Below are 15,790 nucleotides of genomic sequence, written 5' to 3'. Positions count from 1 at the left end.
CGTTTCCTTAGATAATCCACTCTATAGCAGTTTTGTTTTAGTGCTGTTTATTTGTCAGTAAACTACATGGAGCCGAAAGAATCACATTCCTCTAAAACTGGTGCTGTATGCACCAACTCCTTCCGGGATTTCATACGAGCATCTTCGGGCTTGAATATTCGCTCATACTCACAACACTTTGAGCCAGAGGTGGCAGCAAGGCATTTTTTGCAAGTCCAAGTCAAGTCACAAGTCATTAGGTCCAGTCACAAGTCAAGTCACAAGCCATTAGGTCCAGTCACAAGTCAAGTCACAAGTCATTTGGTCACAGGGCAAGTCAAGTCACTAGCCATTTGGTCTAAACACAAGTCAAGTCACAAGTCTCTTTGTCCAAGTACAAGTCAAGCTGCACATTATTTTGTCCAGCTGTAATAAGCAAAATGAACCAGGCGTTAACTTACGAAGTTACGAGTTATGAGTTTCGGACAGATCAGATGAAGACCTTTTCTCCAATTACTTTGACAATGCCTCCGCAATTCCCCCTTTTCACTTGGGTTGTAATTACTATTCTTGCAGTTTATCACATATCTGTCGTATATTGGACCACTGTTTAATTATAATAAATGTACTTTGCAGGGTGGAAATAAGCGTTCAGATGAAATACTTAAAAAAAGACTTCACTCGTCTGATTACATGTAGTATACTTTATCCTTCGTTCAATTTATACTAAAATACTACCAATGGGTTAGGCTAGTTAGTTTACCTAACATGACTGCGTGACTTCGGGCATGCAATTGACAAAGACCTACTTTCTATTAATGAAAGGTAAGGTTCCTTTCATAGTTTATTCATCCATTACATTAAGCAATAGACTTGGTCATTGAAAACTGTAGTTTGTTGCGACAGTCTTTTTGCAAACTCCTGAAACTTTTCATTTTACTAGATTCAGTCACTGAGCTTGAGGTCTATTTTCTGCAGCTGGGTGAAGTAGAAGCCGCGCAAGCCGAAGTCCATTTTTTTATGCACGTAAGGCGTAAACTGAATAGCTTAATTAAAAATACATGGGACCAGTCGAGTAGTGTCTGACTTGGGTTGGTAACAAGTCATTTTTTGCAAGTCCAAGTCAAGTCTGGATTTTACAAGTCACAATTCACAAAAATAGCGACTCGAGTCTGACTCGAATCCAAATCATATGACTCGAGTCAGCAACTCTGCTCAGAGCGAGCTGGGAATGTCAAAATACCTTTCACAAAATTCTGTGAAGGAAACATGTTACAGCCGCAGAAGTGCAAATGCATTGTTGGTTTTTACTAGTTGTCCTAATGCAGGCATGTGCATCCAATGCACACGTGTCACGAGCGCTGTAAAATTAAATACTAACACGTTACGTCAAGGACACCGTAGTTTAAAAAAATGGTAATCGGGTTCCTTTCCTCGATTCTCACAGTTTTTGAGGGTATTCTGATGGGAAACCTGACAAGCCAACATGGCAGCCTCCATAAGTAAAAAAAAATGACCTGCTACATGTACATGGTAAGAGAAGTAGTTGAAATCCTCTCACTGTGAGTGTGATCTTAAGGGATGGAACGTTAGACTCATCGTGAAATTACTTTATTCTTCACATTTCGTAGTGAGCCAAGGTCAGTTAGGCTTAAGCCTAAGCCACAGTAATAAGTAGGCCTGTTTAATAACGTTGCATAAATGTGGAACGTGACGTGAACTTGACGTTGAACTGGACAATGAGAAGACACAAATCTAAGATAGGAAAGGCTACTCAATTTTCATACAATTTTTCCGTGTTGTTTTTGAAGTGACTTTGGACACGTTGGACATGTTGGAGAGGAAGTCATAAGAAACATTTTGACATGAGTTTGGACATGTTGGAGTCCACTGCCAATCACTCTGTGTAGCAAAGAAATTTGAAGCAATGTTTGGAGACTGTGATTAGACTTAGTTGGTACTCCAAAGTAAGGGTGGGTTTGGACTGAACTGCGAAATAAAATTAACATTCACGATTTGTTTCAAGATTTATTTCATTTTTTACAACATAATAATCACACACGATAATAAAACTTTTCTTAAATACATAAATATGATTGAATGATACTACAACACACTTTAGAAAGGATGCTGTAGGGGGTACCCAATGAAAGCAATGCTTGTAGATTTGGGCCCCGTTTGTAACATTACTTATTAAATTGCAAACACACCCACCCAAGTGTGTATTTGCCTGCAACTGGGGACCCCCTATTGTTCCTCTTTTGTTTGTACTTTAACTTTTTTAGAAGACCACCCATATGTTTTGTACACAGTTGTCAATCGGGGACCTTCTGTCAATCGGGGACCTTATTGTCCTCTATTGATCAGGGTCCCCAATTGAATGCAGAAACAAACTCACACACCCTTACACAGCTATACTTGTGGGATATTTCCTTTGTTCTCATGTACAAAACTCCCACACAACACACAAAAAATTTCAAATCACTCCAATTTAAACCAAATTCACTTTCCTGGGTTGAAATTTCGACAATATGATACATTGAGTTTGATATGTAGGAGCCTGATTAAATTGTTAATAAAAAATCTTTGCATAAAGAGGCTTGAATAACTCATTGACACTTTGTTGACGCTCGTTGACGCTCGTTGACACTTGTTGATGCCAAATAGCATGACCCTAGCATTGAACTGTAATTTTACTATGATCCAGTCATGTCACTCATGGATCAATGTTATAGGCTTATTTTTTTTTTGTATTTTTTTTGTATGGCTGGCAGGTGGAATTGAACCAATGGCCATGTATCATGACCATACACATTTCAGCTTTATCCCTCATTGGAACAAGTCATTATTACTAAATAATAAGCCTCTCTGTTTGTAGCACTAAACAGCTGAAGAAATTGCCACTCAAGCATTGTTGCCATGGCAACCTCAAGGAGCATCGTAGCGAGCTGCAGGGCTGGGTGGGAGACGGTGTGCCATCACGTCAGCAAGGCCGTGGTGTTCGTTGACAGCCCCATGGCCGAGTGCCTACACTGGTGTATCGGAGCCGGAATGCTTCTGCGTGCCGGGGCTATCGACATCAAGGAGTTTTCCTCATTTGAGGTGGGAATGAAGGAGTTATAGTTTGTTCCGCATCCCCCACTGAGCTTTTTACCAAAATTGACTAACGGCCAGTCTAAGAACTCTTTGACTACCATCTCTGCACGTATGTCCCTTTCCTGCCATGTGATTTTTAAAACATTGAAGGAGGCAGATTGGGATATTAACTTACCAGTGTATGAGTAATGATTATTTTCCTTTTTTTTTACCAGAGTGCAACACCAGAAGAGAGGAAAGCTGTGTTTATTGTCAGCGGTTTGTTGGCCGACACTGTTGAGGAAATCATCAAGGTATGGTATTGATAATGAAAACTTAGTATGAAATGGATTTGCCATTGTCATTCAATGTACAAGTATTAAATGGATTTGCCATTGTCATTCAATGTACAAGTATGAAATGGATTTGCCATTGTCATTCAATGTACAAGTATGAAATGGATTTGCCATTGTCATTCAATGTACAAGTATTAAATGGATTTGCCATTGTCATTCAATGTACAAGTATGAAATGGATTTGCCATTGTCATTCAATGTACAAGTATTAAACGGATTTGCCATTGTCATTCAATGTACAAGTATTAAACGGATTTGCCAAGTATTTGTACAAGTAATAAATGGCTTTGCCATTGTCATTCAATGTACAAGTATGAAATGGATTTGCCATTGTCATTCAATGTACAAGTATGAAATGGATTTGCCATTGTCATTCAATGTACAAGTATGAAATGGATTTGCCATTGTCATTCAATGTACAAGTATGAAATGGCTTTGCCATTGTCATTCAATCTACAAGTATGAAATGGATTTGCCATTGTCATTCAATGTACAAGTATGAAATGGATTTGCCATTGTCATTCAATGTACAAGTATGAAATGGATTTGCCATTGTCATTCAATGTACAAGTATGAAATGGATTTGCCATTGTCATTCAATGTACAAGTATGAAATGGATTTGCCATTGTCATTCAATGTACAAGTATGAAATGGATTTGCCATTGTCATTCAATGTACAAGTATTAAACGGATTTGCCATTGTCATTATACTGTAGATTTCTTATCAAAGTAGAAAATTGTCAAGCTTTGCCTTTTCTGAAATTCCTACTTTGCAACTTGATGCCACATTCTTTTTCTTCAGTTTGTGGCAAAAATTATATCAAGTTACTGCTCATATTCCAACATAAATTCTAACTTGCCCATCGCCTTGTTGTGGACAATTTTTCTTTTTTTACTGACGAGAAATTAAAGAGATTGAAAGTTGAAATGTCCACATAAACATACACTTCAGGGCACCTTTGGGGAATTGTTTCTTGCAAATGCACAGATATTTTTTTACAGTGAGATCATCAGTTTTTGTACTTATGATAAGCAGTACAACCTTTTCGCAGCAAAAAAAAAAATCCTCTGAAATTCCAGATTTATTTATTTGTTGATTTGACTCTCAGGATATCGTTCAGGCTAGCGACTTCCAGTATTGCATTGCTGTAACAGCCATGCCCCACTCACTGCACTCTCACCTCCTTGGAGAGGGGCACAGTGACGGCACCACGGAGAGTGCCCTCTTTGTCCAGTTTGAGAACAAGCTGAGGAAATGGATGGGCGGACCGGTAAGCTGACTTCGGCATCTCCTTGGGGGGGGGGGTAGTTTGTGTCTTATTTGTGGGCAGCATGAAAAAGGCAATGTTGGACATGGCAATTTTTTTTCGTCAGTTTGCCCGTGTTCAGAACCCATTTATTTACTCATGCGCTCCTGTTCTTGTTTTGTTTTGCAGATTGCAGAAGCAGAAGTTGTCCACGTCCCACTGTTTGCAGCACCCCTCTGTCCCAGCCTGTTTGTTGTACCTACCTACAGTTCCTTATTCCCCCTGTTGACCTCTGACCTAGCCAAAGTTCAAGACACGAGAGACAGTAAGGTTAGTGACACCTCTCCCTTCAGCGAACTATGATATTAAGTCTTTATATTGGCCGTATTTGATACTTTCCATCATTGGATGGCACTGTATACAGGTATTTACTAGCATTATTAGTATATCAGTAATAATTAGCACTAATTAGTTTGTAAAGGTACTAATTAGTACCCACCATAGCTAGCAGTATTAGTATATCAGTACTAATTAGCACTAATTAGTTTGTAAAGGTACTAATCAGTACCCACCGTAGCTAGCAGTATTAGTATATCAGTACTAATTAGCACTAATTAGTTTGTAAAGGTACTAATCAGTACCCACCATAGCTAGCAGTATTAGTATATCAGTACTAATTAGCACTAATTAGTTTGTAAAGGTACTAATTAGTGCCCACCATAATTGAAGGGTTCTAAGATTCAGTTCCATGTTGTAATGTTTGTCTATGCATGCTGTTTTGTCCCTCAAGCGTGACCCAGTCTTGAAGGTTTAGAATTGGTGGGAATGTGGTGAATTTTTTTTTTCAAGAGGTATGCTCTACGGCAAACAGCGCATTCTGGATTCTAAAAATCTCTTACACCTCCAGCAAAGTAGGCTCTCACCGCCAGGAGTTTGTTTGACATTCTTTCTAACCTTGTTCTGTTGGTGGTGGTTCTGGTCTAACAGGGAGACAAACCGTTGGATAAATTGGATGACATCGAGCTCCAGCTGCTGCCCATGGCTCTCCAGGCGCAGCTGAAGGTACAGTGACCCACCAAGCAGACCCTCAGGGGCTGGTTCGTTATCGGAAGTTTGGAAATGTGAAAGCAAAGTTTGTGACATCTTGGAAAATATTGGCGCTGCAAAAGTAAAAAGGATGAATGGAATTCAACTATGGCATTTTGGGCCAAGAATGCCTTTTGATGTCAAAGATATGGAAAACACATAGCACGGATGAAGTTAGGAACAACAATTAGAGATTCATCATGAAGAATGTGCGCGTTGTAAGGCTTGAAAAAAGTCCTATCCTCAACACAAGTATGAAATCAGCACCTGTCCAGCTGTTTACATGAGCTGCTGTTTATCAACAGATGCTAGTCTCGGGGATCAGCAGTTTCTGTGAGCAGATCAAAGTCAATGAGGATGTGTATTCCATCGGCCACACCAGCAGGCTGGTTGCAGCCGAGCTAGCTGGCCTGCCGTCTGCCAAGGCCAGAAGAAAGGTATCAAATTTTGGAGCCTCATAATCACAATGTCAATCGTTTTAGCCAATCGGCACTGGCAAAGAGACTGGTCCGTCAAACTCTGCCATGTGATGGTTTGACCAGTCACTGCCGTGGTTCCACAACCAAATAATGAAAGTCATGACATATACGTTACAGCACTTGGACCCCCAATGGGCTTTACACATTAATGTCCCAGCTTGATAGTGAGCCTAGAAATGTTCCATGACCCATCTCAACTTCCTGGGGACTAAACAACCCTTGGTGCATCTATGTTAGGCACTACCTTGTTAAAATAACCCTCTCTGCCATCATAGGTACCCATTTATACTCCTGGTTGGAGAGAGGCACTTGTCGGTAAAGTGACTTGCCCGAGGGCAGCATTCGAACCCCAGCCCTGCAAGCGGGAGTTGGAAACCCCAACCCACTTGCCACACACCTTCCCACAAAATGTTCACAAGTTATCCGGTGTATTCATTTCCACCGAGCTGTGGGTCCATACAACCACCAGCTTCCACTTCCGTGCACGTCTGTCAAAGTCTGTCTTTTTTCTCTTTTCACTCGACAGGCTGCGCAGCACAGAGCATCTGTCCTTCTGATTGACCGAACACTGGACCTGGCCGGAGCAGCCAGCCATCTCGGCAGAGAGACCCTAGCTGATCGAGTGCTGTGCCATCTGGATCGCTTGCCGGGACACAGCACGGATGTCGGTGTGGATATGGCCGATCTGTTCTCACTGGGAGGGTGCGTTAGGACTGGTTTTTCAGTAGGATTCCCCTGAATACTCTTCTCCAGTTTTCCAGTGATATTGTCATATATGTTGACTGTGCTAAGTTACTGTGACTGAATCTCACAATATGAGTCTTCAGGCCATCTTTTCCCCCAGAAATTTGTCTCATTTGGCGTAACCATGAGTAGACCTGGGTCATTGTTCCAGCGTATCACTCAGTCTGGCATCCTGATGAAAATAAACAACATGTGAGTGAAAAAGTTGAGGATTCTTGTTGATTTACTTCCTGCAAGATTCTTTTACAGGCCTCGGTCCACTTCACACCATTTTTGGTCCACTTTTTTCAATGCAGATATTAAAGTTGTACGTGGCTGTTATTTTTTAACCTAACCGCTCTTTTCCCCAAACCTACCCAGAGTGCAGCCGGTTTCGTCACAGGTGATCTATCCCGGGTGCTTGGCTCATCCTTCCGATTCAACCTCTCACTCCCCGCTCAATACCCTGATCACGACGAAACAGAAGGCGAGTACCCCGTCAGTGGCGTAACTACGAAATGCATGTGTGCACTGAAGCCTGTGTCCCCCCTTCCCCCTTTGAAATTTCAACATGTACTCGACCAGTGTACAAGCCATGGGTCATTTGCTTTCACTGCCCCACGTAAATAAAATGGGTGCCCTTGGGTGTCCCTGGGTGTCCCCATAGAAATTTTGTCCTATTTACGGTACTGTACCAATTAAGTGATGTGTCCTGTAATCCACACTGGTCTATGCAGTGCCAACCTGCTTCTCTCTACCATGGAGTAGGTTTAACACTGGGCAACCTTTGAGATGCTTGGTGCTGGCAAACGTAGCAGTCCTTGTTTGCGTTGTCCTTGAGTTGTATGCATACTCAAAACAACACAAACAATGCTGAACTGGTCACATAGGACTGACATGTTTGCTGCCACCAAGTGACTCCAAAGTCAATCATCAAAGGATAGATTTGGGCTGCATCCGAATCTGTTGTCTAGAGCTAGGTCTAGGTCTTCCCTCCATTGGAAATGTGCGGAGACTTGTAGACAATAGACCTAGCCGTAGCTCTGGAAGTCCGTTTCGGACACGGCCCTAGTTACGGGTTGGCTGATTGCAGAGGGCGTTGGGAATCTTCATGGAAATTCCTACAAGCTATTAAGTCAGTCCTTTGACTGCCTGACCATCATCAGTTTTGAGGTCATCCTCTTGTGTACACTTACACCCCCAACGTCATCAGCGATTATTTTTCAAGTGAAGTATCAAGTTGAAATTTCTTGTTTTAGAATTCTGAAATCGTTATGGATGGTGAATCAATTTTCGCCACCAGGAAATTGCAGAACATCATCCTAACAGCTGGGAACGCACATAAGCAACTTGACTTATTATTTTTAGGAGAGCTTAATGGATGTCAACAGACAGCTGGTGGATGCCATCTCCAAGGAAAAACTGCCGTTGAAAATAGGCGGGAAAATAGGGCGTGTCGGCCCAGAGACACTGCAGACACACCTGCAACTGTTCAAGTGAGTACTGTTTCTGATAAATACAGAAGATTGTGAGTCTGATGTAGCAGTGTTTATGATGGCAGTATTTCAAATGTTGGTTTGAGGTTTAACCACTTCATGCCGGGGCATTTTTCAATGTTGATGATGCTGGGCCGGCATGACTATCATTTTTTCCGTTTTCAAAATCCTTCAAAAATTCATCATTTCATTTAACGGTCGTTTATAGCCGCACCAAGTAATCTTCAGGCACTACTCTAAGTTGACAGGTGACCTTCATTGACGCCCGAGTATTTCAGCCAGGCCAGCAGCCTTGTAAATAGAGCCCAGATTGTGCGTTGTTGTATAACTGTCTTTTGTTCACGAATCTGGCTCAGTGCACTGCTGATCTCTTTTCAATAGGGGCCAGATTAGCATGCAGCAGTGCTGTGTGGCTCATCGCTGTGGTGGTGGAGCGCTTTTGTCCCTGGTGGTAATCCACTCGTTCTCAATGCCCCAAACCCTGGTATATGGTTTCAAAACAAGGCTGGATTATCACCACTTTTGAGAGTGAAAAATGTCGGTAATGCCCAGCAGCCTGGTCTTTTGTTCGGAGTACGGTCTTTTGTTACAGGGCCCTGTTTCCTTTGTCCGAGTTCGGAGACCCCGGCCACCCATATAAACCATACGTCTCCGATCCCGGAGTCCCCGGCAGGAAGTGGTTAAAGTTCACCACTGTATGTGTTTGATGGCACTGTACAGTATCTGGTGCACAGTGGGGGAAAGCATGTACATGTAAAATACCTTGCCCAAGAACACAAAAGTAAATAAAATGTCAGTGTCTTCCTTCATTTCTTCAAGGTATCCATCAAATCTTTGACCTCATTCGGTACAGGAATAACCCGGATGCGCTGCGCAGGAACCTCGGCCTGCTTCAGGTGGTGTCGGCCTGTGTGGAGACCCTCACCCACCCTTGTCAGGCCGAGTGGGAGGGGCACCTTGGCGCCGAGAAGCTGCTCCTCCAAGGCATGGGGGAGGAGGCTGGCGCCCCGTCCCTAGACCAGATACTGACCGTCCTGGAGAAGGGCCAGACTGAGAAGATGTGAGTGTTTTGGGTCTATGAGTGAGCGATTGAGGGCGCTCTGTAGATCTCTCTGGGGGCCCAAGAGAGGGCTTTTCCCCGACACTGGGAGCCCAGAACCCATGCAGCCTATGTGCACGGAACGTGCATCTTGTTTGTGAATGGATGTGAGAGAACAGCACCCATAGGTATTACATTGCAGAACTGTTCTAAGGTGTTCTCCGTGATAGTCTTATTTTTTTGGCCATCAGTAAAGGAGGCAGTTCCACGGTGGAGCTCAACCTAGCCCTTCATGGTTGATGAATCATGTAATTTAGCATTATCCCTGATGTTATTCAGAGAAATAACCAATTGGCTTTTACCATTGCTGGCAGCTTCCTGGTGTACAATGATTCTGTACCCAGACTGACTAGTGTTTCTTTCTTTCCAAGACTAATAAATTTTTTTGGAAGGGGGGGGGAATCAGGCTTCAATCTGATGAATGCAGTTCTGAATTATATTGTCCATGATTGTTCTGCAGGGCTCATAGCCTAGATACCATACTCTTGCTGCTAGTTTTTGCCTACTCCCTAGCCGGTGATGACAGCATCAGCTTTGATTCTGACGAACGGAGCTTGAAGACTCTGCTAGTCCAGGCTATCCTATCTGAGCAGGAACCGTCTGAACTGATTACTCAGTTTGGTAAGTGTGTAAGGCAGTGGCAGCCATCTTGGAGGTGGTGGCTTTTGTTCCGCATGGATAACTCAAGCAGACCTTGTGAAAATCACAAAAATATCTCCAAGAAGGCTTCTTCCTACAGATGGTCTGCATTACTCCAGTTTGTGAGATCCCGACAAAGTTCAGACGATCATGAAAACATCTGCCTATCTCATAGGACGTCACACCTGTACATGCGTGTAACTGTCTTACTTTATCATGAATCTTAACCAGAAGTACACTGAACAGCAGAGGAAACTTGCCACTTCTGTCAAAGGCCACGCGTAAATATTTACTCCATAGAAATAAACAATTTTTGTACACGGGTATGCTGCAATACCCCTTACTAATCACATGCCCAAAAGCAAGTGATTATCTTTATAACAAAGAAGAAATTGACATGCACAGCAACTTGGTTACTTGGCAAGTTTCTTTTGCTGTCCAGTGTATTTTCAAATTTCTTAATGTCATTGGTTTCTGAGTCTACATTCATTGACGTTAAAACCACTGCCATGTTCTTTCCCAGTCGGGGAGACACGCTCAGAAGACAGAGTGCGAGAAGCTGTGAATAACCTCTTCACCAAGCTCAGGGCAGTCGGAAGGGCCAGGGGTCATCTGCAGCAGTTCAGGTAGGAAATATGATCTCACAAACCCTGCCTATCCAACTCACCAAGTAGGCTTACTGTTGAAGGAAAGACCATGTAAAGTCACTCCTTTTGTCGTGGGTAATTGAAACCTGGTGTCTCAGTAGGGGGGTGTTTATTCTTGGCTTGCAGTTGCATGGACTTGGTAGATTTAATTTGTAGAATGAAATTGTGAAGTAGTTAATCTGAGTATTTAAACGTCTTCTACTCAACGTGCCAAGGGATTTCTTTGCCGCAAACAATTCCTGGGTCTTCCACCGACCCAAGAAGCTCAATGGCTTTATCCAGTAGACAGTTGACCCTCATAATAAGAGCACTGCTAACCACTTGCTGCCGGGGAACCCCGTTTCGGGCACCATGGGCTTATACACAGAGCCGGGGTGCCTGAAACGGGACAAAAGAGCTGGTCCGTGTAACAAAAGACTGTACTCGGAACAAGAGACCTGCTGCTGGGAATTGCCATTATTTTTCGGCTTGCATTTTTCAAAGGTTTCATTGTTTTTAAACAGTTTACCACTGTTTTCAGCATAGCATGCCCATGGATTAGCATCGCGGACAAAAGTGCTCCAGGGCCCCATGCATGGGCGACACAGCGCTGCTGCATGCTAATCCAGTCGCGTTTGAAAGGATACCACTCGCATTCCCTGGGGACAAAGGAAATTACGCAACACCTCGCAAATTCTGGGCTCTCTTTACAGGACGGCAGGCCCGGCTGAAATACTCAGGAGTAAATGGAGGTTGCCTGTCAGCTTAGAGTAGACACCAAACAGCCATTCATTTGGGTGTAAACGTCCATGAAATGAAATGATGAATTTTTGAAGATTTTTGAAAACTGAAAATCTTGAAAATGGCCCGTATGTATGCACAGCAGATTTAACCCCTTCGCTACGGAAGACTGCTACTACCGCACCGTTGTGTGAGGATTAGTGCATACCACACATACAGTCTATTCACCATGCAGCTGCTGGTTCAATGGGGCCTACTGCTGGACAAAGCCCTCCATTCAGGGCATACCACAGCCCAGCAGTTGCGGTCAAAATAATCCTGCCGTGAAGGGGTTAAAAGCACCTGGTAGCAAGTGATTAATTCAAGCTTCTACTCATAACAAACTTTCATTCCTGATAATACAAGGTTCCCTTTTCAACGATGTAATTTGCCAAGTTTGAAGGACCTCTTAATAACGAGGTTTAAAAGTATTTTAACTTTCGAGTTACACTTATTTCACGAGTAAGAGTTGCTGGGCTCTGCCTTCTTCAATCCTACAAAATCCTGTAAAACCTGCTGGTTTTTCAATAATTAGGGAGAGTGACTAGGGTTAATGTCACTCCATTGTAGAAGGTCCGGGGAATAGACTTGATCTTGGCACCTCCGAGTCTGAAAACTTTGCTCAATCTAATTTAATTCCCCAAAGCATCTGACGTTACTTATTTCTCTCCCTTTTGGAAGAGAAATAAATTATACCATGAGCGTCTGATCATCGTAGAATTTTGGATCACAACCTACACTGTCCTAAATCTGGGGAATAGAGTTGTTCACGGAGCCTCTCAACCTTAAACTTTTGCCTAATCGTATTTGATCCCCCAAAGCATCACACATTAATTTCTTTCTCTCTCTCTCATTGCCAAGGTCTATTTTTGATCACGGCAGCATGGTCGCACCGGCGTCCTACAATCCGTTCTTCAAGCAAGTCCTGGATGGGATCTTCAGCCCCAACAAGTCCGAACTCCCCGACATCGAATACAAGTCGACGGGGCTGAGGGACCTCATCAAAACAGGCTTCAGGTGTGAGACTCAATGCGCATGAAAGTTGGGAGTGAAAGGAGGGTTCAGTTGGTTTTCTGAATGCCCAGTTTGAGAAGATTCAGGAAGGTTGCTATAAACAGAGATGTCCTGGGAATGTGGATTATAAGATTGTAGAAAAGAAGTTTGAAAGAGGAGTGCAGTAGACAAGAGGGGCTTACATTTTCGAAAGTCTGTGTTACTTTTTAAAGTATTGATTCCTGGTTAATTTTGAAAAGATTCCTGGTTAATTTTGAAAAGAGGCACTTTCATCGCATGAGCTTTCTTTCTCCTGTTGACCCCTCTTTCTCTTATCTGTTCTGAATTGTCTTTGAACTAATGCCCACATCAATGTATTGATGAACTGTGCTGCTATGTTCAAGGTTTGTTGTGGGCAATCCAACTTTATCCTAACGAGATCTTGTCAAATTTTGTGTTCAATAAAACAGCGATCATTGAACCTGTCAAGATTTGAGCAAGGTTGACAACGTGTTTTCTTCAACTTGGGTCAAGCCGGACTGATGTTGCATGGATGGTTATTTTGTCGGTTACAATGTTTTGTTCATGTGTTCTCCACTGTTTGATTCAGTGATCCACAGAATTGTTTTCCGTTCTGCTACTCATGGGAATTTCTATTGGTTCTTGTCTCGTGCGCAGATTTTTCGTGAATGTGAGCAAGCCGCGGCCCAGCGATCACCCACTTCTGATTGTGTTCGTCCTGGGCGGGGTGACATGCTCGGAAGTCAGGACCATCAAAGAGACTGTGGCTAGCCATTCACCGAACACACAGGTATGGGGGAGGGGATGAATTTACAGTTCTTTAGGAGTTACACTCTCATTGGCTTTCTGACCGAAGTCCCCCTAGCTTCCTGAAGATTGTAAACTTATACATCTTGTCATTTTATAAAGGACTGTAGATGAGCAATGCATCTAAATTAATGACAGAAACTATTTACTTATGAATGCTTGGCTGTGCCAAATATCCAAATATTGGATTGATTATCGAATATTCAAATATTATTTTCTGAATTTGAACATTCAAATGCAAAATTGATGAAAGGGAGAATTTTCTTTTGTTTAAAATGTGAAAAATTGCACTATGGAGGTTTGTTTCAAGCAGATTCACATGAAAAGTGACAAATCTTTAATACGATCTGAAAAGTAATTATTTTTTAAAAGATTTAAATGAAATAGAAATTTTCAACAGGACAAGAAGTATTGTTCATCTCGTAAATCTTGCTAAATCATGGCTGGAGATACTCCCAGACGTGAGAAGCTATTATAGTGATTATAATGTACAATTGTGTGTTATTACAACTGATCAAAAGTTTGTATATTGTTCATCAACAATCTACTGGTCGGTACGACCGAATATTTGGATATTCGATCCAATTTGAAGGTCGAATTATTCAAATCTATTCAGCCCTAATTTCCACCTAGAACATGCAGAACAACGCACGATTAACGTGCCATGCACTGTTGGCCAGCTAGTTTAAGGAGACATTCTTGGAGAACTAGTCCCGATCAAAAAAAAGGATGATTATTTTCATGTGGTGTTACTTTATTTGGCGATGTAATCAGCAGACTTGTGCACTGAGTGTCCCTATGAATTTCACTCAGTCCAAGTTGGAATGGGCGCTTCCAGTAGCGTATCCAGCTTTTGGTGTCAGGGTGGCAAATTCAAAAGCGAATGCCCCCTCAGGCTTATTTGACATGGTGCTGGGGGAGAAAAAAATATCAAAAGCCTAACTCACAGTCCCAAAATCCTAGCTTTTATTTCATGGTGTTGTTTTCTTTGGGTTTTGGTGCTAATAGTTGATATATAAATATTAAAATAAAAATTTGAGAAATAAATCTTCGAATGAAAATCAACGTGTAAAAGTCCGTCGGGGGAGGGGGACAAGTTGCACCCCCCCCCCGATACACCACTGGGGACTGAGTTCGAGAAAAGGAACATTTCCATTACGATGATTTGTTTTCCTGACTGCATCGCAGGTGGTCATTGGAAGCACCCGCATCTTGAAACCGACAGATGTCCTGAGGTTACTGCTATGTCAAGATAACCTACATCCAACGATGTGATGGTGAACTACAGGGGGGGGTTGAAATCATTTTTTCGCCCAAGCATTGGAGTGCAAAGCATTTGCCAAATATGAGAAGTGTTAGTTTAGATGCCAGTGTCTCCCGGCCTTTTGCAAAGATGAAAATATTTAATCAATTCTAATAATTTTTCACAAAATCAATACAAGTGCTTCCAGGCACTTACTCCACACAGGCGTGCTTTATCCACTTTGCGCTCGAGGGCTCGTTAACACGATCTGGCTGGTTTGTACATGTATAAACAGGCATGCTGAACTGTTGATATGTCCGGCATTCCTTGACTCATCTCCAGCTCATTTGAAGCAAGATATGGGACGGAGAGAACCCCCCCCGCCTTTGTGTTGGTCATTGTTTGATCGGAATCTCAGGAATTCTTTACAGACTTCTAGGGGGGATGTGTCAGGTAACAATAGTCTAGAGTGTGTATAGGGATTGGACAGGTAAGGGGGGTACCCCTCCGTCCCATATCTTGCCTGGTATACTCCGGCTATGTTTAAACATGCTGATTCATCCACTTGCCTCCAATAAGTCTGTGGAGGTGGACCTTATGCTGAACTTGGCCTGTGCGCACAGCCTGTAGAGGTAACAAATGCTGCTCCGTGGGCGGCGTCCCCGAGTGTTGAAAAATACAGTTTGAAATTTTCAAGCCAAAACTAATGTCGTAGGCATAGTAGGGTCAAAATGCAGTTGCACATCAGACGCCTGTTGTTATAGGCCGATTGCGCCTGTTAAATCACGTGACCTATAGTGGGTATGGACCCCAGAAAAACGTGTGTTTTTGAGAGTTGTTTCCGAACTCTACAGCCAGGTTACGATTTAGTGACCAGTACATCCGTAGTCCGAGTACGGTACCTACCGTCCGCGTTATTTTTGGTAAATGATACTCACGAAACACTTTGCTTTTGGTGGACGTCGTGTTTGTCGATATTTAATACCCACTGTAGGTCACGTGACTTTGCGGGCGCAATCAGTCTATTGGCTAGATTTCATTATTTCTTACTCTTCACTGGATGACAACAAAAAGGTTTGGAAACCAAATTAAACCATGGTGAAACTTGATTTTCTAAGTTTTGACACAGTGCAGCTCTTG

General features: G+C 42.6%; 1 protein-coding gene across 3 annotated transcripts; it reads left to right on the top strand.

The window, feature by feature from the left end:
• The first annotated feature begins 1,389 nt into the window (after nucleotides 1-1,389).
• On the top strand, nucleotides 1,390-15,759 carry scfd2 (sec1 family domain containing 2). 3 transcript variants are annotated; one of them, XM_087143265.1, is made up of 16 exons: nucleotides 1,390-1,512; nucleotides 2,858-3,081; nucleotides 3,291-3,368; nucleotides 4,521-4,682; nucleotides 4,848-4,988; nucleotides 5,646-5,720; nucleotides 6,050-6,181; nucleotides 6,750-6,925; nucleotides 7,328-7,433; nucleotides 8,315-8,442; nucleotides 9,296-9,502; nucleotides 10,002-10,162; nucleotides 10,704-10,806; nucleotides 12,448-12,603; nucleotides 13,258-13,390; nucleotides 14,596-15,759. In XM_087143265.1, exons 2-16 carry the CDS (start codon nucleotides 2,899-2,901, stop codon nucleotides 14,680-14,682), a joined length of 2,028 nt encoding a protein of 675 aa, XP_086999391.1. In that variant the 5' UTR covers nucleotides 1,390-1,512; nucleotides 2,858-2,898; the 3' UTR covers nucleotides 14,683-15,759. The 3 variants fall into 3 exon arrangements, with proteins under 3 accessions (XP_086999391.1, XP_086999392.1, XP_086999393.1); XM_087143266.1 differs by having other exon boundaries at nucleotides 1,442-1,619; XM_087143267.1 differs by lacking the exon at nucleotides 1,390-1,512 and adding an exon at nucleotides 1,680-1,952.
• The last annotated feature ends 31 nt before the right edge of the window (nucleotides 15,760-15,790 follow it).

The sequence above is a fragment of the Acanthaster planci genome, linkage group LG11 (assembly GCF_054643075.1).
Source record: "Acanthaster planci isolate LZ-2023a linkage group LG11, COTS_SCS, whole genome shotgun sequence".
NCBI classification, from domain to species: domain Eukaryota; kingdom Metazoa; phylum Echinodermata; class Asteroidea; order Valvatida; family Acanthasteridae; genus Acanthaster; species Acanthaster planci.
The sequence above is the reverse complement of the archived record's forward strand: the minus strand, read 5'-3'. Positions and strand labels throughout refer to the sequence as shown.

Bases quoted from the DNA above. Each gene is read 5' to 3' on its own strand.
- scfd2 (XM_087143265.1), top strand. From the start codon at position 2,899: ATGGCAACCTCAAGGAGCATCGTAGCGAGCTGCAGGGCTGGGTGGGAG. The intron at 5,721-6,049 runs GTACAGTGACCC...GTTTATCAACAG, and splicing joins CTCTCCAGGCGCAGCTGAAG to ATGCTAGTCTCGGGGATCAG. The intron at 10,807-12,447 runs GTAGGAAATATG...CTCATTGCCAAG, and splicing joins GGTCATCTGCAGCAGTTCAG to GTCTATTTTTGATCACGGCA.